Source organism: Sander lucioperca, chromosome 10, assembly GCF_008315115.2.
Source record: "Sander lucioperca isolate FBNREF2018 chromosome 10, SLUC_FBN_1.2, whole genome shotgun sequence".
In the NCBI taxonomy this organism is placed as follows: domain Eukaryota; kingdom Metazoa; phylum Chordata; class Actinopteri; order Perciformes; family Percidae; genus Sander; species Sander lucioperca.
In genome coordinates this window covers 2,887,055-2,914,090 of record NC_050182.1, presented here as the reverse complement: position 1 = coordinate 2,914,090, position 27,036 = coordinate 2,887,055, and the positions used below count along the sequence as shown (strand labels likewise).

Here is a 27,036-nt window from a genome sequence, read left to right as displayed (position 1 = left end):
CACTTACAACTACATAATAACGTCCCTGATTAGCAACATTGTCAAACAAACTGCTCTGGGATTTTTCTAGAAGTGCACAAGCTAGGCCTGGTCGATATGGAGTGAAAATCATACGTCAGTATCTTGCGACGATATATACACCTTTGGATTTTCAACAAAGTGGGCTGGACAAATGTTCAGTTGTAAGTCAAAGCCACGTGAGATGAACGTGGGTTCCCTCCCTGTGAAAATATAGATATAATATACTGTACCAGGGGTGTAAATCCCAGGTTTTATAATGATATATTATATTGATTATTTGGACACAGATATGATATTTAAAGTGCCCATATTATGAAAAAAAAATCACTTTTTCTGGGATTTGGGGTGTTATGTTGTGTCTCTGGTGCTTCCACACACATACAAACTTTGAAAAAAATCCACCCATGCTGTTTAGAGTGAGATACAGTTTCTGAATGTGCCCTGCCTTCAGTCTCTGGGTGAGCTGTTCAAAATCGGCACGGCTTGTGACGTCACAAGCCAAAACGAGCAGGCTAACCGCAACCATTAGCTCGTAGCGTTAGCATGCTAACGCTATGGCTAACGCTATGGCTAACGCTATGGCTAACACTAGCATGCTAACGCTAGCATGCTACCTCGTTCTCAATAGCAAAGCACTGCTACAACACACACAAGTTCACCATAATCTACAAAAGAACTACTTACATGTGCGCCCTCATTTAGAAGTCTCCCAGCTAATCCTGCCTTGTAACTGACCAAAGTTGTATTAACAGCCTTTCTTTTACTGTCTATGGAGCTAGCTAGCTGACATGATCTACATCTGAGCTACTGGGCATGTGCAGTGCAATCAAAGATAGTACAGAAGAAGAAGAAAAGATGTCTCACTCTGTAGCTAAAACAGAAACCAGCTGAAAAGAGGATCTGCAGCAGTGAGAGAGAGCACTGCAGTACAACACAAATATGGTGTTTTTTGAAAATTAAACCATGTAAACCTATTCTGGTACAACCTTAAAATACAATATGAACCTGAAAATGAGCATAATATGGCTGCTTTAATGATATCTTAAAGTTTGTAATGTAATGTCTGTATGAGACACAGTTACACAGTTCAAATGTTATTTCCATGCCCAAAGACATTCAGATTACGCACACGTATTTTTGCATGTTTTCTCTGCTGTATTCACGTAATTATGTAAGTATAGTTCATGTTAAGCACTATATTACACTTTTAGAGCTACTTTTGTTGTGTTTTGTTTGCTCAACAACAATTACCACTCTGTCCTGGATTTTATCAGAGCTCTTTTGTTGATTGATATAAGCATACCTGAAGTTTGTTTCATTGGTAATTTATAACAAATCAGATGAGAATAACACCCACCCAACAACTTCTCACATTAACTGCATGGCTCATGCTCAATGATTGTCACTGCTGTCATGGACAGAGTGTCCAGAGTGAGCCAACACAAAAGAAGTAAAGGTTGTAAAAGGTGTCCATTGGCCCTCCCCTCAAAACACACTGTACTCACAGCACCTTCTCAATGAAAACACGTTCTATGCACCTGGAGACTGCACGAGATATGGAAACATCTGTGATACTGTTGATCATCCTGGGAGCCATCTCAGGTGAGAAATCAAGACTTCTAAAAACACTTTCACACACAACTCTTCCATCAAGGTCATGCTTATTCAGATTATCTATATTAAATTTAAAACGCTGAAAGAAGATATCATTAAAAGTGTAAATATCAAAGCTTTTGTCCAGCTATGAATCCCATCTTACAGCAGGTCACAGTTGGATCTAACAAACTATAAAGACCAAAGTCTTTAAATGAACCTGTTATTCTCTTTGTTGAGCAGCACTCATTTCAGTTATATTGATTTTGTTTTAATGATCAAAATATCAATAGTTTAGACATGATTTTCTTTTCAGCACTCTCATAGCCTTGGTTACATAATCATTTATTGTTGGTATGACATCTGAGAAACTCTAGATTACACAGATAGACTTAACACCTAATCTTTATTAAAATAACAGCAGTGTTTTTGTTCATACTTAATAGCAAATAAGAGGTGTAGTACCTCTCTGAGTCTGATATTCTTGCACAATCATTTTTTAGATTTGATTGCTTGCTTCTGGTATTTAGAAATGTTTTTAATTGATAACAGTCCCAGTGATCAACAGCGCATTGTCCAAGTCTCAGTAACATTTATTTCAAACATGTAACTGTCTTCTCCTCCAGGTTTAAGCCATGGAGACGGTGTGCTACCAGACAGTCTTACTGCAGCTGTTGGAGGGACGGCAATGTTCACCACAACAGTGACTCCACCAGAAACACCATTCATGATAATAACCTGGAGTTTTTCTGATTCTAATATAATTACCTCAACGACTGTAAATGACACTGGACCAGCATATTCAGACAGGATCACCCTCTTCAGATCTACTGGATCTCTAGAGCTCAGGAATCTGACCCTTAGTGACCGTGGAGAATACACCATCACCATTATACCAGATGGTGCAGCACAGCAGAGAGGAAACTGCAGACTGGACATACAAGGTACATTGATGCAACGCTGTTGAATTAAAAACATACAGAAAACTTTTTCAAGATTGTTTCTTTAAGAGGCATCGGAGATTTAAAAAAAAATGATTTTCCACTTGCACAAAATTAATCAAATATTATGATATATTATGACTACAGAATCAAATATAATGCTATCGTGTTAAACGACAAGACATCCCTGAAGTCATTGCTTGATGAAATGTCAGAAGCCAAAAGAATTTTGACAATTCAAATACTAAATGTTTCCACTGATGTTCAATATCGTTGTCAAATGTTTGGAGTAGCTACTGTAAGTCTTTACACAGCTCTTCCTACAATTATGACTTTGACCTAGACCATATCTTTCCTGCAGCCTTTCTCTTATGCAATATTGTTATCAGTTCAATAAAATCTGACTTTGATTGGCATACAAGGAGCGAGAACAGTGTATACCAAGTCACAATTTTCCATCATGGATGTTTAGGTTCAGGGTTATTTTCCGTATGGCACGTAAATGTTTTTTGTGGTTGTTCTGCAGCATAGAAAAGCCAGGGCAATTAAAACTTTACCCCTCCCATATGACTCCTAATAATTGTGTTGTTTATTTAAACCTACAGCACCGATCTCTAATGTGGTGGTAACTCTCAGCAGCACAGACTTGGTGGAGTCCAGCAGCTCTGTCCGTCTGTCCTGCTCCTCCTCTGGATCCTCTCTCTCTTTCCTCTGGCTGAACGGCAGCTCTGAGGTTACAGCCAGTGACAGAGTTCAGCTCACTGATGGAGGCTCCACTCTCACTATAGTTAACGTGACCCGCTATGACCAGGGACCATTCAGGTGTCGTGTGTTTAATCCTGTCAGTAATGGCACCAGTGATCCAGTAACCATCTCCATCAGCTGTCAGTTACTAGCTTACTTAAATGTTCATTTGTTTCATGTTCCTTTGAATCCAAGAGCTTAAAATGTTCACACTAATATGCAATACTCAAAATTGCTAAAAGTAGCGGCTGTGTCTAAAAACTTTTCCCTGTGCTCTTTGTTCATTTGCTTTTTGGTGACTCTTTTGTTTTTTGTGTAATTTCCATGTGCCACACACTGCAGACGGCCCAGAAAATATTAATTTGACACTATCTCCATCACAAGAATACGTTGAGGAAGGGTCAGACATCACCCTGTCATGCTCAGCTGTCTCCAAACCTTCTGCCTTAATTCAGTGGTTTCTGAATGGAGACCTGCTGTCTGATACTGGACCAGAGCTCAGAATGATGAACATTCAGATGAGTCAGAGTGGGAACTACAGCTGTCAGGCCTTTAACGACAAAACTCTGAGATCTCAAACATCTCAGCCTTCAGCTGTTACTGTACTGGGTAAGTTAAAATTAAGAGGTGTTTACAGTATTGATAATTATTCACACAATATACAAGTGTTCATTATGCATCTTTAGGATTATGAATGTTTTCATTATTCAAAATGTACAAAATGATAATCAATATATGTTCTCCCCACAGCACCAGTATCTAATGTAATGGTAAATTCCAGCACCACAGACATTTTAGAGTCCAGCAGCAGCTCTGTCCGTCTGTCCTGCTCCTCCTCTGGATCCTCTCTCTCTTTCCTCTGGCTGAACAGCAGCTCTGAGGTTACAGCCAGTGACAGAGTTCAGCTCACTGATGGAGGCTCCACTCTCACTATAGTTAACGTGACTCGCTACGACCAGGGACCATTCAGGTGTCACGTGTTCAATCATTTCAGTAACTGCACCAGTGATCCAGTAAACCTCCTCATCATTTGTGAGTCACTAACTGACTTAACTTACATTATGTTCATCCAAACCCCAGACAGTTTAAAAGTCTTGTTATTGAGTCAAGCTTCATGTCATACTAACATTATTTATCTGGGATGTTCTTTTTGTTGCCGTTTCCACCCCCTTATTTTATTGCTGACCGTATCTTTTTGTTTCCTGCTGCAGTCGGCCCAGAAAATATCAACTTGACACTATCTCCGTCACAAGAATATTATGACGAAGGGTCAGACATCATCCTAAAGTGCTCAGCTGTCTCCAGACCTGCTGCCCAGTTTCAGTGGTTCCTGAATGGAGACCTGCTGTCTGATACTGGACCAGACCTCAGAATGATGAACATTCAGATGAGTCAGAGTGGGAACTACAGCTGTCAGGCCTTTAACAATAAAACTATGAAGAATCAAACATCACAGACTGCAGCTATCGCTGTTGTAAAATGTAAGTTAGAGAGAATGACTTCTTATTGCTGACGGCTAAAATAATTAGGTCAGAAATAGTTCCTTTAGAAACTGTTTAGTTGTGTTGTTTGACATAGAATTGGTTAAATTCAAAATGCTTAGCTGATGTAGAAGTCAGAGCAATTGATTTGTGCAATCTTTTTTCCCCCCACTACTAACCTCTTTTTTTTTTTTTTTTACCCTTAGCACAAGTCTCCAATGTTGTAATAACTCCCAACACCACAGACTTGGTGGAGTTCAACAGCTCTGTCTGTCTGTCCTGCTCCTCCTCTGGATCCTCTCTCTCTTTCCTCTGGCTGAACAGCAGCTCTGAGGTTACAGCCAGTGACAGAGTTCAGCTCACTGATAAAGGCTCCACTCTCACTATAGTTAACGTGACACGCTACGACCACCGACCATTCATTTGTCATGTGTTCAATAATTTCAGTAATTACACCAGCGATCCAGTTAAACTCTACATCAGCTGTGAGTAACTCTTTGTTACAACATTTGCATGCAAATGCTACACAGGCCTTTAAATTTGCAGCTTGAGTCATAAGTATGTCAACCATCATGTCAGGAGTGGTTTGCTATAAATTACTTATTGTGCTGCTTGCTGTTTGATTGCTGCAGTGTTTGGCTGGTACTGGTTAAATGACAGCTGTATTTAATTTAATGATGCAGTTCAGCATCTGAACAACATATTAACAGCAATGAACCCTTCACACTGAGCCAAGCTAGATGCAGCATTGATCAAGCTACTGTTCTTGCATTGATGATTATACCGGTTTATATCCTTTTCCCCCAGTTGGGCCAGAAAAAACTAATTTAAAGCGGTCGCCATCACAAGAATACTTTAAGGAAGGGTCAAACATTGACCTGATGTGCTCAGCTGTCTCCAGACCTGCTGCCCAGTTTCACTGGTTTCTGAATGGAGACCTGCTGTCTGATACTGGACCAGAGCTCAGACTGATGAACATTCAGATGAGTCAGAGTGGGAACTACAGCTGTCAGGCCTTTAACAGCAAAACTCTGAGATACGATACATCTCAGCCTGCAGCTGTCTTTGTACTAAGTAAGTTAGAATACGTTTAGTAAGTTAAATGGCTGGCTTTAAGTTGAACATTTTAATACTTGACTTGCTGCAAACTTCTCTTTACTTTTTATCACAGCACCAGTCTCCAATGTGGTGGTGACTTCCAACAACACCCACTTAGTTGAGTTCAACAGCTCTGTCCGTCTGTCCTGCTCCTCCTCTGGATCCTCTCTCTCTTTCCTCTGGCTGAACAGCAGCTCTGAGGTTACAGCCAGTGACAGAGTTCAGCTCACTGATGGAGGCTCCACTCTCACTATAGTTAATGTGACCCGCTACGACCAGGGACCATTCAGGTGCAACGTGTTGAATGGTGCCAGTAGTGGAATCAGCCAGCCGGTGAATCTTTTCATCCAACGTGAGTTTATGGCAAAGTAGTCTATATCCTTCGCGTTCCACTTCCGGGATTGCTCAGGTGCTGCAGGAAATTCCACCAGATGCATGCATTTTCCGTTTCCTTCCGCTTTCTTTATGTTGGAATTTTAAATTCGGGGGATTTATGAGGACTATTGTTGACTGCGCCTCAGATCTCTGCATGGTAAATTGAGACAGCTCGCTAGACTATCTGTCCAATCTGAGTTTTCTCTCGCACGACTATTTTGCAGCGGCTCTGTGCGGAGTTTAGCACTGCCCACGGCGATTCTGATTGGTTTAAAGAAATGCCATTGAACCATAGCCCGTTTTCCTACCATCCTCGAATGCTATGTGGAGTAGCCAGACCGGCCTTCAGCGCGCTTTGGAGGAGGGTCTGGCAAAGCAAGACTAATGGCAAAGGGACTTGTGTTACAAACCATCCCTAAAGAAGCAATAGAGGGTTTTCACGACGCGTCATCAGACGCGTCATCAGACCCGAAGTCGCCATGTTGGAGGTACTCCGCATCACAACAAAGCACAGGCACTGAAGTAGATCCCGAACGGTGTCAAGGAAAATGGTTAATTATTGACGTGTTTTAGGTTGTACCAATAGATCAGACCGTGAAAAACATTTTGAATATTATCGACTTCCAAAAGTTATTAAAAAACAGGGAGAGGAATGCCTGAAGTTATCAGAGGAAAGGAGGCGCTTGTGGTTGGCAAAGCTCAACCAGGATCTACGAGGGACAAATCTGTCTTGTTCGGTCTTTGAAATGAAAAAAAAAACAACTATTGAGAGTCACTTGGCTACACCTTGAGTATCGCAATGATATCATACAGTTAAGGTTAGGTTGATTAAAGACGTTATTGCATTACTTACTTTGGCCTTCACAAAACATTGGTCGTTAATGACTTGGTACTGCGTCTCCCTCACCCATCCACACACCATCTGGTTATAAGCCTCCAAACTTTTGTAGGATTTAAGGTCTTCCGCTGTGTATGGGCTCGGCAAGAAAACCAGGTAGTTGACTATATAGGGATATGCAACTGAAGGAAAAATCACCGGGTCGTCATGGATCCAAGAAGAGGGAGCCAACTTGTAGGGATCTGCACCGCCAGTAAACTGTAATTTCTCAAAATATCGCACCTTTTTTTTGTGGTCCAAGTCCTTCCATGCCTTTGCATCCTGGACGCGTTTTGATGAGCTTTTCTGTTGTTTAGACATAAAGTATTAAAGTATCCAAAGTGCACAATTCTCCATTATTCCATTCAGATGTTTACACCGAGTGCCTCCAATATGGCCGCGCATCCAGGTTACCGCCCAGAACGTAACGTCGGTGAAAACCCTCTATTACTCCCGGGTTCCATATAGGCTAAATCCCAGTTGTTCACTTGTCACTAGGAAAGGCAGACATAAACCACAACTGTGGATATAATGCTCATAATGCTAGGTCCACACAAAACCTTAAACAGCACAGACTTAAATAACGTAACCTAGGATATATGATCATCAGCATACATTTGCAAGGAAGGAACAGCACAGCACTTTATAAAATTAGGTACAGTATCAATACCACTAAATACCAAGGTGTTCAAAGTTTGAGGATTATAACCTTCTATATGTAACAGTATCTTCATAGACCATATAGTGTACATTGCATTGTAGCCTACATGTTAAGTTGTTCTTCCGCGGTCTTTTGTTAACTATTTTTAATTGTAATAATGTTGGACTTATTACACAAGGTGACACAATACAAACACTGTCCAAACAATAATTTAAAAGTCCTAAATTGACTGCTTATAGTCAATTTTTAGAAATGTGTACTCACCGATCAGAAGCTTCGGTGGCCTCTGTGGTTGGCCGCTGAACTCCGGGAAAGCATCCCGATATGGCCGCTGTAATCCCATTTTTCTACCAATATGATGCTTTACGTCGTCAGATAAAGTTCAGCAGACAGATTATCGTCACTTGCACTTTCTCCATAATGTTGTGATATTTTTCTGTTTCGCAGTCAACTTCTTCCTTCGCTCGTTTTAGAAGAACAACAACTCCTTGCAACATGCAGCACGTTATTCTTTTCATCGCTCTGCTACCGTGCAGCTAGCTTAGCTAGTTTATCCAAACTTGGCCAAACGTCTCTCTCTGATTGAGCTTTGAGCAACCAATCACAAGACGAGGTCAACTGGGGTCGATTTTGCATGACATTACTACAACTATTTATATTTTATAATAAATAAATGTTGTTGGATTCACTTTCACACAAACATTTGATTAAAAAAATAATTTAATTAAAATAAATAAAAAATCAGGACATTTTCCTTTTTTGGAGGATCTTGAGCACCCCTGCCGACGCGCCTCCTCTCAGCACTCACACTTTGAGAAGGTGGTGGGCATTATAGTCTGGCTGGCCTAACCAGTGATGGAAAGTAACTAAGTATATTTAATCAAGTACTACACCTATACTATACTTAAGTACAATTCTGAGGTACTTGTGCTTTATTATTATTATTATTTAATTTTCTGCAACTTTATACTTCTGCTCCACTACAATTCAGGGGCAATTAGTGTGCTTTATTACTCCACTACATACTGTATCTGATACATTGAGTTGCTAGTTACTGTGCTAATTCAGATTAATGATACAAAATATAATCAATAGATTATAATCTATTATCTATTTTATCATAAGACTTTATTAATCCCCCGGGGTAAAAAAATTGTTTTGATACCAATACTTTTGTACTTTTAAGTAAAATATTGATTAGAGGACCTTTACTTGTAGCAGAGTGGTTTTATACTGTAGTATTGCTAAAACAAGTATAATGGAAACATCAGAAGCCTCTTCAAGAATACAGCCAAACTGCTGTAACTTTAAACAATCTGACTTTTTGGTTGTGTTACAGATGGACCTGATAATGTGGCCATCAAAGGACCTGAATCAGTACGTGTTGGAGATTTTACAATGCTTTACTGCTCCACTACGTCTGTACCATCATCAACTTTCACCTGGCTTTATAATGGAAAGCCAACCAGTTTGCATGAGGCTGTGTACATCATAAAATCCATTAAAAGCTTGGACAGTGGGACGTACACCTGCTCTGCTATTAATGCTGCTACAGGGCTGAGTCAAACAGTGAGCCACAAGTTAACTGTTGTAGGTAAGTAACAAAAAAACTGACACAGAAAAAAAGTATATATACCAATAAGATATGTATCTTTCTATGTGTTTTGGACAAAGGTATTAAGGGTCTTCTTGGGTGATTTTTTTCAGATTTCTCAGACTGCTCACTTGCTGCTGGAAGAGCTTCTGTCGTAACAGCTGGATGTCTTATTATTATTGCAACAGTGTGTGGAACAATTGTGTATGGTATAAGGAGAAAAAGGTAAGCACAGAACAGGTTATGCTATTAACTAATTTGTTGACAATTTGTTGTTTTGTTGTAAATTTCACATGTACACAAGATGACATGTCTGTAAAAGTGATGCCACGTGCACAGGAGATAATTTATAATACAGCTGTATTACCTAACACAAGTTAATGAATTGATTCATGAAAAAATGACTTAATTGAAACATGAAAACATGTCTTCATGATTATTACATAATTAAAAAATGGTTAATTAGTTTAATAAAACATTGCTCATGCTCACCTCAGTTTTTATAATGAGCGAGAAAAAAACTGATTCACAACATTATGCAATAGCCCTGCAATAAATACTTAGATTGCAATGGTATTTGTCACACTGGCTGAACTATTAGGACTCTGGTTTGAATTTTGAGTAACATCTGGCACACCACATTTTAACAATGCGTTATTTTTGTTTTGCAGAGTCAATAACAATTATGCAGCACATCGGAAAGGTTAGTATTCATTTGATCCAAGTTCTTGTGCTATCTTATCTTATCCAGAAAGAGAATTTAAGGGAAAGGCTTGTTTCTCAATCATAAAAGTGACCTAATTAATCATGAGATTTAATAAAACTCTGTTTTGACCCCTTAGAAAAAATTAGTGTGAAAGAGAACCGATCAGACGTGTATAAGATTTCAGTAACAGCAAAGAACAATTTGTCTTCCTTTGAAGGTGAGTTGAAGGTGCCTGAATGAAATGTATTTTTAAAGAGAGAACTGTATGTTCCCATCATCATTTTATCTTTCTGGTCATTTGTTTGCTTTTTCTTCTGCAGCATAAAAAATGAGGAAACACAAACACACAAGAAGCCTTCCACAATTTCCGAGACCAACAGCCTCAAAGAAAAACAGCAGTTTTTTTGTTGTTTATTTTCATTTATTCAACCCAACTATTTTCTGCTTCCTTCAGATTACAGTTCATTGTGCTGAGTTTGATGTTAGATGCATAGCTGCATTGCAACATTTGTGAAACCTGGTTTTACTAAAATGACTGAAGGTTTTGCAAGAATTTGCTCAAAATGTATGTATGTATAAGTATATATGTATATTCAATAAACACTGGATTCCCAATGGCTCCTGTATCACTGCCTCTGAATACAACTGAAAATATCAAGTTTAACCATCATGAATTCACAAAAACGTAAGACAGGCAGCACTATTTACCTGTTATCTGCTTTAGTCTTCTCTGATTGAGGTGTTAAACATGCTGAGATTACATCCTTCACTTCTGTGAGACCAACAGCACCTTCATATATCCCGGCAGATACAGCCACACCGCACTGCTGTCACTTTAGAGGTGCTTGTAGGCATGTTTTTGGAAGTTTTTAAGCTTGCTGTCTCCCCTGTTTCCTTTCTTTATGCTAAGATAAGATAATCGCCTGCTGGTTTTGTGTGTGAGTGGTCCTTGGTTTATGCATGACCAATATCATTTGCAAACCTTAACTAAGCAGTTTCTGTTGCCTAAACTTAACCAAACTTTAACCAAAGCTGGCAGGATTATATATGAGTAATTTCTGGGTTTAATGCCACTGACAAACAGCCTTTTTGTCACCTTTTAACAGTTTGTTGTTTAAAAAGGTAGAGAAACTTGTTAGTTTATATTTTATGACATGTTTTTAAATATGACCATTTTATGGGAAGAATATACATTTAGAATTGTATTTATTTGTTGTACAGCATTTATTTCTAATGGACCATATACTATATTAACAAAAATGTAACATGAAACATTATTTAGATCATGCATGAGAAAGAACTCTAGCCAACATTAGGGATACAATGCAAATGTCAGTAAAGTGTGTATATACACTGTATATACTGTATAGTCAAAATGCTGTTTAATTCTATGAAAATCTAATTGTTGACAAAGAAACCTGATTGAACTTGTTTCCATATCCAAACCCAGAACTTGGGAAATTATCTATTTGCTCCTAAATGTGTCATTAAAACAAATGAATACAAGAAGACCAGAATGCAAAGGTTTGATTTCTAATAGCAGATTAGAGTCAAGTCTATTATAAACCCAACACAACAAAACAGGCAGACATTTTTATTTGTTACATTATTGACTTTTTAGAGGTTTGAATGTCAGTGTCTGTATGAGTCTCAGGTGGATTATATCTTCATCTCCAGCTTCTCCTCCTTCCTTTTCTTAAAACCAATGTGGTGTCTGAATGTTTTCCAAGCTGAAGGTTTCTTTTTTTTTCTCCTCAAGCTTTTCCTCAGAGTGGTCGATCTCTTCCAGCAGCTTAACATCCAGTAAATGATGGGGGGAGTCCTTCTTCTGCTCCTTGGTCTTGTCCTTTTCTTCTTCCAGCTTGGCAAGTTCAGTTCGTAGGGTCTGACTGATCTCCCCCTCAGTCTGGAGCTTATTGATCAGATCCTGTTTGGTTGAGGCCTGTTCTTCTTTCAGGTCCTCCAACTCTTTGACAAATGACTTCTCTTTCTCAGAGGCGTCTTTCTTCAGGCTCTGAATCACCTCCTCCATCTGATGAACCACAGTGTCCTTCACAGACTTCAGGTCCTCCAACTCTTCAACAAACGACTTCTCTCTCTCAGAGGCGTCTTTCTTCAGGCTCTGAATCTCCTCCATCTGACGGACCAGAGTGTCCTTCACAGACATTACATCTTCCTGCTTTTTGAAAAATCTCTCTTGCTCAGAGACGTCTTTTTTCAGGCTCTGAATCTCTACCTCCATCTGATCGACCAGTGTGTCCTTCACAGACTTCAGGTCCTCCAATTCTTTGACAAAAAACTTCTCTCTCTCAGAGGCGTTTTCCTTCAGGGTCTGAATCTTCTCCTCCATCTGATGAACCACAGTGCCCTTCACAGACATCAGGTCTTCCTGCTCTTTGAACAACCTCTCTTTCTCAGAGGCGTTTTCCTTCAAGGTCTGGATCTCTTCCTCCATCTGATGGACCAGAGTGTTCTTCACAGACTTCAGGTCCTCCAACTCTTTGACAAACGACTTCTCTCTCTCAGAGGCGTCTTTCTTCAGGCTCTGAATCTCCTCCATCTGATGGACCAAAGCATCCTTTACAGACATCAGGTCCTCCTGCTTTTTGAAAAACCTCTCTTGCTCAGAGGCGTCTTTTTTCAGGGTCTGAATCTCTACCTCCATCTGATGGACCAGAGCATCCTTTTCAACCATCAGCTGCTTTATGGCCTCCAGGTACTCTGAAACATTTTCAGCTTGGGAGTGAATCTTTTTCTCCAGCTGTTTCTGACGGCTGTCGCCCTTTTCTTTCTCACCTTTCAGCTCAGTTTTAAAGCTCGGGTTGATCTGATGTGAAGCTTTCAGCTGCTCAAGTTCTTGCTGAAGAGCTCCACTTTTATTTTTTTCAACCTGGAAGTCTGCTGAGAACTTTTCTTGGCTGATAATGTAAGCCACTTTGAGGTCCTCGAAGTCTTTCTGAAGCACCTTCTTCTTTGTTTTGATAGTATTTCAAACCTCAGTGGCAATTCTCATGGTGTTCATGGTCTCTGGGTCACTGAGCCTCTTCAGCCTCTCTAGTTCATTGCGTTTGTCCTTTTCTCTGTTAATGAACATTTCTTTTAGGCTCTTCTGACGAGCCAGCTGTTTTTTAGTCTCGTTCAGGTCTTTGCTGAGTTGCAGCCTTGTATTTTACTCCCAGCTGTTTTTGGCACGCTCATGCTTCAAAAAATCACTCAGCTGCCTCACTTGGTCATGTAGGTTGGCAGGGCACCTGGGCCTCCTGTTGTTCCACCCCTGATCCATTTTTAGCTGGTAGATTTTTGAAGTGTCTTGTAGATGCTTTTCCTGAACAGTTTGTATCAGGTGATCTCCATACAATAAGTCAGCATTTCAATTAGGGTTAAATACAGATGTTTTAATGATTCAATGACACTGTCCTAACCAGAGATACACCAGCATTGGTTGTTTCTGCACTTCAATATGCCCATGTTGTTGTGGTTATGGATAGTTCTGTTGGGGTTGTTTATATTTCTGTTGCCTGTTTGTGTTTTTCTGTATGTTTCCTGTTTTCTATATATTGACAGTTTGTTCCTGTCAGTGTGTTTCACCCATGTGCCTTTATTTAGAGTTTTCCCTGTGATCTTCTGTTCTTGTAAGTTTTTTACTTTTTGGATCTCCTTCGTTTTGCTCCCTGTTTTTGTGTTAATAAACCCTCAAGCTCAAACCTTCTTCTGCCTGCCTGCCGTATCTCTGCTTTTGGGTCCTCTAATTCCCTGCGCCTCGTCGCACATGTATGTGAGTTAGAAGATAAAGAGTTCCTAACTCAACGTGAAAGACTTTCTATGATGTTTTTAACAGATGATGAAGTTTAAAATACTTAATACTGCTTACAGTAATGAGGTCATCAAACATTCCACACTAAGCAGCTCTGCTACGCATATCTATTGACTAAACATGACAGTGACTCATACAGCCGAGTTTGTAATATATCAATGATGCCAAGTTTCCTAAGGAGATCATAAACTTTTTTATTTCCTTGAATGCACTCCCTAATCTTATCTTTTAAGCTCATATAGCAATTACAGGTGAGAACAGATACTGTTTTGATATGAAACAGTTGTGGTTTATCATCTTAAATATATTTTTTATTTAATGACCATTGGTCCTTTGCTAAAGTATTTGGTAGTATTTATTCATTCTGGCTTTTATCGGTCTATCAACACTATAAACAAGTAATGACCTAGCTCTCAGCTGCATACATTGATGATTCCTTATCCTAATTGTACCCCAATGTTGTTATTTAACAATTTTGCTTGTGGTTTTGTTTAAATATTAAAATATGACGTGACGTGAACTTTTTAGAATGGGTTTTATAAAGTGCTATGTAAATTAATGTGTGCCTACTGCTTACTACTCAGATAATGGCATACAGTACACAGGTAATTCACAAAAAATGTATCTTGCCTTTTTAGACAATGCTCAGTTTAAAAATGTAGCATCACTTTGCCCATTTTTGGCCTCATAATGATTTTTTAACCAATATTATCCACCAATACAATACATTGAGCTAATCTTTCAAATTTAAGTCAGTTGGGGATTAATTTGACAACAGATATGAATCGTTATCATATTATGTGTGTTTGTATGTGTTTATCAATTAGTGAATTGGTGACTTGCCCCCCCCCTTCTGCCAAGTGTAAGCTGGGAAAGGCTCCAGGGAACGATAAATAACTGACTGGTCTACTTAGTTATTGTGGCCTTGAAGAGCAACCAATCAAGTATTGCATTAACCATAAAAATATATAGTGTAATTAAACTTCTTTCTTTTCTTTCTTCTCAAATGTGAGTCTCTTCTATCAAAACAGGAATGACTTTTTAACAACTGTAGTATTACAGTTTCTGCAAAATTAAAAAGGAGATATCTTGTTAATTTAATGTGTATGCATACAGTGCCTCAGTATCTATTGTACAATGTGTGAAATGTTTATTGAAGGTTTATGAATTTATACTAAATACTGATAAATGTTTTAAGAACTCCCATGGCTTCGTGTAGATTCAGACGGAAAATCATCACACCATCAGCCTTGTTAGTTATTATAACTGTACTCTAGAACAATGTTTCTTAGTTCATAATTTACATTTAAATTAAAAAAAATTACTTTGTCGTTTTTTATTAATGACAGCATGAAGTTATGTATTTGACCCTCAAACAGATGTGTACACACGTGTGTCGAGCTGGTCTGGTCCAACACAAAGAAGTCATAGAGGCGTCTTTGGTAGCTACTCTGACCTGTTGTCAGATGATATCTTATCATCTTTATTAGACTATTATTCTTTCACACGTAAATCATTTATCTAAAATATACTGTACAGGCAGACCAGGACAAGGACAGAGAAAGTTCACGTTTATCAGACTTAATGATCTCAGTGAGTTTGTTTAAAAATAAAAAATAAATTAAAAAAAATAAACGGGCATTGGATAATTTAAGTAAGAATACAAAAATGACCTCCTATCCTGCAAACTTTCAACACCTATACTGCACACAATGAGGCTGCAGTCATACACAAACCAGGCTAATACTGTGTGTAATCTCTACAGTAACCCTCGATTAACCCCAATTCATGGTGACCTTGCTCACAAAGGAGCAGGAGGCACATCACAGAGCAGGGAAATATCTACTAATTTATTTATTGCAACATTTGTTTCTGCATTTCGGCACCATTCATCTTTCTATCTGTTTGTCACCTTTATACCAAAAGATAAAATATACAGAGAGATAATAATCTCACTATCTAATTCCATCTCTCATTTGACTGCAGAAAGACATGGACAAACACACAGTGTTGCACTCTACACATTCCTACATTATTCAATGATTATTGAATACAATGACAACCTCTAGCAACATTAAAGAGTTTTAAGCAGTGTTTAAAACATTTTGCTTTCTAAATATATCACTCCAGACTCCAGACACTCCAGTCTATACAGAGCAACACTTCTATACAGAGAAGTGACGATTAAAGGAGTGATAAAATGATTATATAGGGTATTTCACAATGTTCCTTAAGGTCTCTGAATAGGGTATGTAACATTGGTTGGGCTGAAAATTGCCCAAGTGCTATTCTGTGGGCCCTTAACTACCCTGTGAATATGGCTCTATTTGGAACAAGAGCTTTTCTTCCAAATATGGTATGCTCATGAATATTTAGATGAGCTGGGCACTGATTGGTAAGCGAACCACATACACATACATTGGAGACGAGACAGCAGGTCTCTTAGGGCCCTGACACACCAACCAGACGGGCCGACCGTCGGCAGAAAAGGCAGTCGGACTGATCAGTCGGGTCCCCGAGGTCCAAAAAATGCCTCAGAACACACTGAGGCGACGCCGACTTGAGCGTATGCTCTGCGTGTGCACGAAACGTAATACATCTCCATACCAGCAGGCGGCGCTGCTCTGTATTGTTTCCATTAACAGTCTGATTATTTCCCAGAAAATGAGAACCGGCAGCTGATTGGACGAACGCGCCACATGGTTCTTTTTTCTCCGGAAATTCACAGCCAGACTGTCATGGCGGCTTGTTCAGAATACGATCTCATATTGTACTAAAATAGTTCACCGAAACGTGTTTCTGAAAACATTTTAAGCAAGAAATAGGCCATACAGTTTCTGAATCTGTCTTCATTTCAGATCAACAAAGGTCAGTTTAAAAGATTTTCATCAGATTTTGAGCGGCTCATCCGCTCCCCATTTCCGGGCGAGTCCCGACTGCCCTGTCTCCGACTGAACATGAGGCGTTTTCCTTCAGGGTCTGAATCTTCTCCTCCATCTGATGAACCACAGTGCCCTTCACAGACATCAGGTCTTCCTGCTCTTTGAACAACCTCTCTTTCTCAGAGGCGTTTTCCTTCAAGGTCTGGATCTCTTCCTCCATCTGATGGACCAGAGTGTTCTTCACAGACTTCAGGTCCTCCAACTCTTTGACAAACGACTTCTCTCTCTCAGAGGCGTCTTTCTTCAGGCTCTGAATCTCCTCCATCTGATGGACCAAAGCATCCTTTACAGACATCAGGTCCTCCTGCTTTTTGAAAAACCTCTCTTGCTCAGAGGCGTCTTTTTTCAGGGTCTGAATCTCTACCTCCATCTGATGGACCAGAGCATCCTTTTCAACCATCAGCTGCTTTATGGCCTCCAGGTACTCTGAAACATTTTCAGCTTGGGAGTGAATCTTTTTCTCCAGCTGTTTCTGACGGCTGTCGCCCTTTTCTTTCTCACCTTTCAGCTCAGTTTTAAAGCTCGGGTTGATCTGATGTGAAGCTTTCAGCTGCTCAAGTTCTTGCTGAAGAGCTCCACTTTTATTTTTTTCAACCTGGAAGTCTGCTGAGAACTTTTCTTGGCTGATAATGTAAGCCACTTTGAGGTCCTCGAAGTCTTTCTGAAGCACCTTCTTCTTTGTTTTGATAGTATTTCAAACCTCAGTGGCAATTCTCATGGTGTTCATGGTCTCTGGGTCACTGAGCCTCTTCAGCCTCTCTAGTTCATTGCGTTTGTCCTTTTCTCTGTTAATGAACATTTCTTTTAGGCTCTTCTGACGAGCCAGCTGTTTTTTAGTCTCGTTCAGGTCTTTGCTGAGTTGCAGCCTTGTATTTTACTCCCAGCTGTTTTTGGCACGCTCATGCTTCAAAAAATCACTCAGCTGCCTCACTTGGTCATGTAGGTTGGCAGGGCACCTGGGCCTCCTGTTGTTCCACCCCTGATCCATTTTTAGCTGGTAGATTTTTGAAGTGTCTTGTAGATGCTTTTCCTGAACAGTTTGTATCAGGTGATCTCCATACAATAAGTCAGCATTTCAATTAGGGTTAAATACAGATGTTTTAATGATTCAATGACACTGTCCTAACCAGAGATACACCAGCATTGGTTGTTTCTGCACTTCAATATGCCCATGTTGTTGTGGTTATGGATAGTTCTGTTGGGGTTGTTTATATTTCTGTTGCCTGTTTGTGTTTTTCTGTATGTTTCCTGTTTTCTATATATTGACAGTTTGTTCCTGTCAGTGTGTTTCACCCATGTGCCTTTATTTAGAGTTTTCCCTGTGATCTTCTGTTCTTGTAAGTTTTTTACTTTTTGGATCTCCTTCGTTTTGCTCCCTGTTTTTGTGTTAATAAACCCTCAAGCTCAAACCTTCTTCTGCCTGCCTGCCGTATCTCTGCTTTTGGGTCCTCTAATTCCCTGCGCCTCGTCGCACATGTATGTGAGTTAGAAGATAAAGAGTTCCTAACTCAACGTGAAAGACTTTCTATGATGTTTTTAACAGATGATGAAGTTTAAAATACTTAATACTGCTTACAGTAATGAGGTCATCAAACATTCCACACTAAGCAGCTCTGCTACGCATATCTATTGACTAAACATGACAGTGACTCATACAGCCGAGTTTGTAATATATCAATGATGCCAAGTTTCCTAAGGAGATCATAAACTTTTTTATTTCCTTGAATGCACTCCCTAATCTTATCTTTTAAGCTCATATAGCAATTACAGGTGAGAACAGATACTGTTTTGATATGAAACAGTTGTGGTTTATCATCTTAAATATATTTTTTATTTAATGACCATTGGTCCTTTGCTAAAGTATTTGGTAGTATTTATTCATTCTGGCTTTTATCGGTCTATCAACACTATAAACAAGTAATGACCTAGCTCTCAGCTGCATACATTGATGATTCCTTATCCTAATTGTACCCCAATGTTGTTATTTAACAATTTTGCTTGTGGTTTTGTTTAAATATTAAAATATGACGTGACGTGAACTTTTTAGAATGGGTTTTATAAAGTGCTATGTAAATTAATGTGTGCCTACTGCTTACTACTCAGATAATGGCATACAGTACACAGGTAATTCACAAAAAATGTATCTTGCCTTTTTAGACAATGCTCAGTTTAAAAATGTAGCATCACTTTGCCCATTTTTGGCCTCATAATGATTTTTTAACCAATATTATCCACCAATACAATACATTGAGCTAATCTTTCAAATTTAAGTCAGTTGGGGATTAATTTGACAACAGATATGAATCGTTATCATATTATGTGTGTTTGTATGTGTTTATCAATTAGTGAATTGGTGACTTGCCCCCCCCCTTCTGCCAAGTGTAAGCTGGGAAAGGCTCCAGGGAACGATAAATAACTGACTGGTCTACTTAGTTATTGTGGCCTTGAAGAGCAACCAATCAAGTATTGCATTAACCATAAAAATATATAGTGTAATTAAACTTCTTTCTTTTCTTTCTTCTCAAATGTGAGTCTCTTCTATCAAAACAGGAATGACTTTTTAACAACTGTAGTATTACAGTTTCTGCAAAATTAAAAAGGAGATATCTTGTTAATTTAATGTGTATGCATACAGTGCCTCAGTAGCTATTGTACAATGTGTGAAATGTTTATTGAAGGTTTATGAATTTATACTAAATACTGATAAATGTTTTAAGAACTCCCATGGCTTCGTGTAGATTCAGACGGAAAATCATCACACCATCAGCCTTGTTAGTTATTATAACTGTACTCTAGAACAATGTTTCTTAGTTCATAATTTACATTTAAATTAAAAAAAATTACTTTGTCGTTTTTTATTAATGACAGCATGAAGTTATGTATTTGACCCTCAAACAGATGTGTACACACGTGTGTCGAGCTGGTCTGGTCCAACACAAAGAAGTCATAGAGGCGTCTTTGGTAGCTACTCTGACCTGTTGTCAGATGATATCTTATCATCTTTATTAGACTATTATTCTTTCACACGTAAATCATTTATCTAAAATATACTGTACAGGCAGACCAGGACAAGGACAGAGAAAGTTCACGTTTATCAGACTTGATGATCTCAGTGAGTTTGTTTAAAAATAAAAAATAAATAAAAAAAAATAAACGGGCATTGGATAATTTAAGTAAGAATACAAAAATGACCTCCTATCCTGCAAACTTTCAACACCTATACTGCACACAATGAGGCTGCAGTCATACACAAACCAGGCTAATACTGTGTGTAATCTCTACAGTAACCCTCGATTAACCCCAATTCATGGTGACCTTGCTCACAAAGGAGCAGGAGGCACATCACAGAGCAGGGAAATATCTACTAATTTATTTATTGCAACATTTGTTTCTGCATTTCGGCACCATTCATCTTTCTATCTGTTTGTCACCTTTATACCAAAAGATAAAATATACAGAGAGATAATAATCTCACTATCTAATTCCATCTCTCATTTGACTGCAGAAAGACATGGACAAACACACAGTGTTGCACTCTACACATTCCTACATTATTCAATGATTATTGAATACAATGACAACCTCTAGCAACATTAAAGAGTTTTAAGCAGTGTTTAAAACATTTTGCTTTCTAAATATATCACTCCAGACTCCAGACACTCCAGTCTATACAGAGAAACACTTCTATACAGAGAAGTGACGATTAAAGGAGTGATAAAATGATTATATAGGGTATTTCACAATGTTCCTTAAGGTCTCTGAATAGGGTATGTAACATTGGTTGGGCTGAAAATTGCCCAAGTGCTATTCTGTGGGCCCTTAACTACCCTGTGAATATGGCTCTATTTGGAACAAGAGCTTTTCTTCCAAATATGGTATGCTCATGAATATTTAGATGAGCTGCGCACTGATTGGTGAGCGAACCACATACACATACATTGGAGACGAGACAGCAGGTCTCTTAGGGCCCTGACACACCAACCAGACGGGCCAACCGTCGGCAGAAAAGGCAGTCGGACTGATCAGTCGGGTCCCCGAGGTCCAAAAAATGCCTCAGAACACACTGAGGCGATGCCGACTTGAGCGTATGCTCTGCGTGTGCGCGAAACGTAATACATCTCCATACCAGCAGGCGGCGCTGCTCTGTATTGTTTCCATTAACAGTCTGATTATTTCCCAGAAAATGAGAACCGGCAGCTGATTGGACGAACGCGCCACATGGTTCTTTTTTCTCCGGAAATTCACAGCCAGACTGTCATGGCGGCTTGTTCAGAATACGATCTCATATTGTACTAAAATAGTTCACCGAAACGTGTTTCTGAAAACATTTTAAGCAAGAAATAGGCCATACAGTTTCTGAATCTGTCTTCATTTCAGATCAACAAAGGTCAGTTTAAAAGATTTTCATCAGATTTTGAGCGGCTCATCCACTCCCCATTTCCGGGCGAGTACCGACTGCCCTGTCTCCGACTGAACATGTCGGGTCGGCCCAAATGAAGGCCGATAGCTCCTCGGACGGCCGACGGCACGGGACACACCGAACAGACTCGAGTCACCGACCTCGCCAGACGGTCCGACGGCCGATTATCGGGCTGGTGTGTCTTCTCTCTTAACTTCACTTCTAAGACTTTTTTATGCGAGAAATCAACTATTTAGAGGTCAAATATGGGCCGTTTTACGAAAATGTATGGCTAATTGCAAATTTTGTCCGACTGTGTGTCGGTCACTGTTTCTGGGTTACTGGACTACCAAACGCCGCTGCCCTGACAGAGCTCCAGGGCCTGCAGCTCGCTGTCCTCCTTCCCTTCTTCCTGCTAAATGGCCGGTGTGTGTGAGTGAGAGCGCGGTCAGCGAGCTTGTTATGCCTGCAATCTCTTACCACAGGTTCCAGTTAATCTTATAATGGATATGTGTGTTGAGTTATTTAAACAAACGATCAGGGAAATAAACACCTCTTGTCCGCGAGTGTGCTTGATGGAGCTCTATCTGAGAGCTAGCTTGCCTCCTCCTAACGAGAACTCTGAAATTCACAAAAATGCCTTAAATTGAAATCGGAGCAGAAGTGTTAGCTAAGCTTTGTAAGACTCAAATATGGGCCGTTTTACAAAAATTTATGGCTAATTGCAAATTTGGTAAGACGTGTCGGACTGGGCTCCATACCCAGGGCAAAGTCACCGTTTCTGGGTTACTGGACTACCGGGGCTCGGGGCTCCGTGGAGCTGGCCGGCTGCCTGCAGCCAGCATAACTATAGTATATTTACAGTTTGAATTTCATCACGCCACTTATATTACAGCTACCCTAAGGTCTTACAAAGCTAACACTTGTGTCCAATTTCAATTTAATGCATTTTTGTGAATGTGAGGGGTTTTGTTAGCTGCTAGTGTCACTTCAATCCTATGGGTAAAGATCACGCCTAGCTAGCTACACTTTCGGCATAACTATAGTACACTCACCTAAAGGATTATTAGGAACACCTGTTAAATTTCACATTAATGAAATTATCTAATCAACCAATCACATGGCAACTGCTTCAATGCATTTAGGGATGTGGTCCAGGTCTAGACAATCTCCTGAACTCCAAACTGAAAGTCAGAATGGGAAAGAAAGGTGATCTAAGCAATTCTGAGCGTGGCATGGTTGTTGGTGCCAGACAGGCTGGTCTGAGTATTTCACAATCTGCTCAGTTACTGGGATTTTCACACACAACCATTTCTAGGGATTACAAAGAATGGTCTGAAAAATAAAAAACATCCAGTATACTGCAGTCCTGTTGGCGAATATGCCTTGTTGATGCTAGAGGTCAGAGGAGAATGGGCCGAGTGATTCAAGCTGATAGAAGAACAACTTTGACTCAAATAACCACGTTACAACCGAGGTATGCAGCCAAGCATTTGTGAAGCCACAACACGCCAACCTTGAGGCGGATGGGCTACACCAGCAGAAGACCCCACCGGGTACCACTCATCTCCACTAAAAATAGGAAAATGAGGCTACAATTTGCACGACCTCACCAAAATTGGACAGTTGAACACTGGAAAAATGTTGCCTGGTCTGATGAGTCTCAATTTCTGTTGAGATATTCAGATGGTAGAGTCAGAATTTGGTGTAAACAGAATGAGAACATGGATCCGTCATGCTTTGTTACCACTGTGCAGGCTGGTGGTGGTGTAATGGTGTGGTGTGGGGGATCCCTTTCACCTTCAGAACTGCCTTAATTCTTTGTGTCATTGATTCAACAAGGTGCTGGAAGCATTCTTTAGAAATGTTGGCCCATATTGATAGGAAAGGGGTCAAACACGGTATTAGTATGGTGTTCCCAATAATCCTTTAGGTGAGTGTATATTTACACTTTGAATTTCGTCACGACATGTATATCACAGCTACCCTAAGGTCTTACAAAGCTTAGCGAACACTTTTGTCCGATTTCAATTTAAGGCATTTTTGTGAATTTCAGAGTTCTCGTTAGGAGGAGGCTAGCTAGCTCTCATTGATAGCACTCCATCCAGCACACTCGCGGACAAGAGGCGTTTATTTCCCCGATCGTTTGTTTAAATAACTCAACACACATATCCATTATAAGATTAACTTGTGGTAAGAGATTGCGGGCATAACAAGCTCGCTGACCGCGCTCTCACTCACACACACCGGCCATTTAGCAGGAAGAAGGGAAGGAGAACAGCGAGCTGCAGGCCCTGGAGCTCTGTCAGGGCAGCGGCGTTTGGTAGTCCAGTAACCCAGAAACGGTGACCGACACACAGTTGGACAAAATTTGCAATTAGCCATACATTTTCGTAAAAAGGCCCATATTTGACCTCTAAATAGTTGATTTCTCGCATAAAAAAGTCTCAGAAGTGAATATAGTGATAAAATAGCAGATGAACAATGTATACAATTTCTGAGATCTGCATGATCTATTCAGAAGAGGGAGGTGTAGCCTATGTAAATGTTGGGGCGTGACAAAGGTAGAGACTAGAGCCAAATAAGGAGGAGCTGCCGAGTTGACGTCAACTCGGTGGTTCGTTGAGATTTTCCCGTTTTCAGAGGTAGTTTCAAATTGTGAGATTTGCAGAGGAAAGAGGTGTCAATGGGATTTTGAGGTTCTATGTATGTCCTATTTACACACCAAACTGTCGTTATTCAACTATGACAAGGTAAAATCGGTTTTGCATTCTATCACCCCTTTAACGATGTGTAACTTTAGTGTATTTGGTTCATGCAGTCAAGCGACATAATTACGTAAAAAATATTGAGGATTATCTGAGATGCAAAAGGGCTTTTTTCTGCTGTAAAATATTAACTCATTTAACAGCTAAGAGATAAGACTTCGCAGGAGCAACACTCTGTAGACGTCACAGGTCAGCCTGGTTGAAAGATCTAAAAAGTTGAATCTTTTTAAATAAAAAAGCTTATAACCTTTTATCAAAATCAAGCACATAATACATTTCATTTCATTGTCTCCTAAACATGTTCATTTCCTTGTTATAGAATCACAAAGTTATAAGCTTTTTTCGACACCAAAGTGGATTAAAATCCAAACTTTCTTTTAGTGTTTATAATGTGCATATATGCATTTATCACTGCATATGTTTAAAGGAAACTGTCAGTCTGCACTGTTTCTGGGACATTTGGTGAGTCAGTACATGTGAAAGAGAGAGAGAGTGTGTGTGTGTGTGTGTGTGTGTGTGTGTGTGTGTGTGTGTGTGTGTGTGTGTGTGTGTGTGTGTGTGTGTGTGTGTGTGTGTGTGTGTGTCATTTAGGATGAGACCATGTGTGTGTGTGTGTGTGTGTGTGTGTGTGTGTGTGTGTGTGTGTGTGTGTGTGTGTGTGTGGTCAATTAATCAGTTTGTTGACAAAGAAATATTTTGATAATTGATTATTTGTTTTCAAGCAAAAAATTAATAAATGGTTGATGATTCAAATTAAATGATTTACTGCTTTTCTTTGTCTTAAATAGTTTGTAGTAAACTGGATCTCTTTGGGATTTAGTCAGAAAACAAACATCTGAGGACATCACCTTGGATTTTGAGAAGTGCTAGTGGGCATCTTTTCACACTTTTCTTTTAAATTTAATAGACTAAACAATTTTAATCACAGAACTAAGAAGATTAAAACAAGGTATTTAAACAATAATCAAATAAATCAACAGCCCTATGTTTATTGTAAAACAAAAAACAGACACATTTTTCCCTTTTTCTTTGTTTGTATGGATGGAAACTTAATCTTTAGTAGGAGGTAAAATTTCAGCATGAAGTGTAGCTGTGATGTAGCAAATGTGTAGATGTATTAGATAGCTTTCTAAACCAATAATTTTGTGATAAATAAGGATTTTGCTTATTCTTTACAATAACATGTGACACTATTTTTACTCAGAAACCATGTAGCACAATTGAATAAATCAATTTCTATCAGACAATCCATCTTATAATAAAATTGTAAAGAGTGCATTTCTTTCAGCACTACATTGCCTTTTAAAACAGAACAGTGTGACACTATTGATGTAGTTATTACATTGAAAAAAGGGGTTTGGTTTTGGATGCAAACAGTGTCTGTCTGTCTTCTGCTTACATTACAGTAAACTTTACAGACTTGGAAAATACCCAAAGAATCCATAAAGAGCTCATAAAAACTTAAAGGTGTAACATGACTCCAAGAATGCATTTTTTTTCACATAAAACTGGTTTCTGTATGAAACTATAGTTGTGAAATTCAGCTTTCTAAAAAAACAAGTGAGTGGGAAATCTGATTCTTTTTACTCTAAAAGACATGGTGTTATAATAAAGCATCTGTAAATCATGTGTCTGTATGAGAAATTACTTTTATTTCTTAGGTGTCACGAGATTTTTTTGACTTTTCTATTATCTTTACTTAAACTACCTAATACTATTTTACATATTTCAGTCCTTTAAACAACTATTCAAATCAAACAACCAAAACAGGAAAAATGTAAAGCTTTGGTTAAACTCCTAACATCTTGGGGTCGCAAATAGAAGATTGCTTCATTTTCAGTTCACAAGCCAAAATATTGAGAGCCACTTCTCTAGTAGGAGGACATGTTCTCTTATCAATGACTCAGCACCTAACAAGCCACATTCACTCCATCACTCCCAGTATACAGTGTCACAACAGAGGTTGAGTAACATCATATTTACACTGCGAGTGTCACTTACCAAAGCACATTGTTATTGAGAGGCCACATCGTATCTGTCGGTGACACATCCCTGACTGATGTTTAACCTCCCGTTCTGTACACAGGAATTATAGACACATGTGACACATTTGATGGTTGGGTCACAGTACTTGGACGGGCATGTCACTAATCAGATTAATTCTGGATAGAGGTTTATAAAAAACAGTATTATGTATAATATAATATATTGACAGTATAATATAAAATATCCCAACCTTTTTTTCAATTTAAAAAAGTCAGTCTATCTGCAGACACTGAAACCAGAGACATGTTTGTTAATCTGTCTGGAGGAGGCTAAGTGTCGCCTGGACATCTTTGATCCTCCTCCCCGAGGAATGCTATACGCCTCACTGATGCTCCTCAAACACCACACTGTAAGAAACCCAAAAGCACTCACTGAATAGCTCATAAAACTAACGCACAACACGGCTTCACCATTGAGACTCAGACTTCTGCTACACATGCAGTAGTAATGTAGCATAATACATTTATATTCATCATGATCAGTCTATCATTAAATTGAGTAACCTTTTTTAATGGTTGAATTGTCATCCAAAGCAAAACAATATGTGCACAAAGAGTCCAAATATTGTGTTTTTTCAGTTGTGGTTCAGCCAAGTAGAAAATATCAATGCATGAGTCTAAATGCAGAGTTTAGATCATTTATAAAATTATACATGCTGATGCAACTAGCTTCATACTTTATGCTCAAAACAAGAATCAGGTACAATTCTGCAAGGAGAGGCAGGCTGATGAGACCTCCGGCAGGATAAGATCTTCAGCAAAATATTTCAAAATAGAAGTTTTGTGGGTTTCTAGCTTATTGTTAAAATATCATACGGTACTTTGTGTTTATATTACAATATTAGGGGCATAACTTTATAAAGCTACATGCGATTACCAAGATTATGTCAAGGTTTAGCTTAAAGAGATGAGATCTGTCGAGCTGTTGGGTGGCTTTTGACTCTTCTTTTGATTAAATTTTTCCTATTACAGATTTA

General features: G+C 39.1%; 2 protein-coding genes across 2 annotated transcripts; one reads left to right on the top strand and one right to left on the bottom strand.

Annotated features, from left to right (window-relative positions):
- Positions 1–1,577: 1,577 nt before the first annotated feature.
- On the top strand, positions 1,578–10,649 carry LOC116049784 (carcinoembryonic antigen-related cell adhesion molecule 5-like). The gene is made up of 14 exons (XM_036006362.1): positions 1,578–1,623; positions 2,412–2,558; positions 3,161–3,439; positions 3,642–3,908; positions 4,050–4,331; positions 4,511–4,780; positions 4,987–5,265; positions 5,588–5,854; positions 5,952–6,230; positions 9,131–9,385; positions 9,499–9,610; positions 10,057–10,088; positions 10,228–10,308; positions 10,412–10,649. The coding sequence occupies exons 1-14, from the start codon at positions 1,578–1,580 to the stop codon at positions 10,414–10,416; spliced, it is 2,601 nt and encodes an 866-aa protein (XP_035862255.1). The 3' UTR covers positions 10,417–10,649.
- Positions 10,650–11,670: 1,021 nt separating this feature from the next.
- LOC118496104 (CAP-Gly domain-containing linker protein 1-like) lies at positions 11,671–17,835 on the bottom strand. Its single transcript, XM_036006361.1, has 4 exons — positions 17,779–17,835; positions 16,858–17,523; positions 12,352–13,062; positions 11,671–12,246 (listed from the first exon to the last, which is right to left on the bottom strand). Exons 1-4 carry the CDS (start codon positions 17,833–17,835, stop codon positions 11,788–11,790), a joined length of 1,893 nt encoding a protein of 630 aa, XP_035862254.1. The 3' UTR covers positions 11,671–11,787.
- Between the last annotated feature and the right edge of the window lie 9,201 nt (positions 17,836–27,036).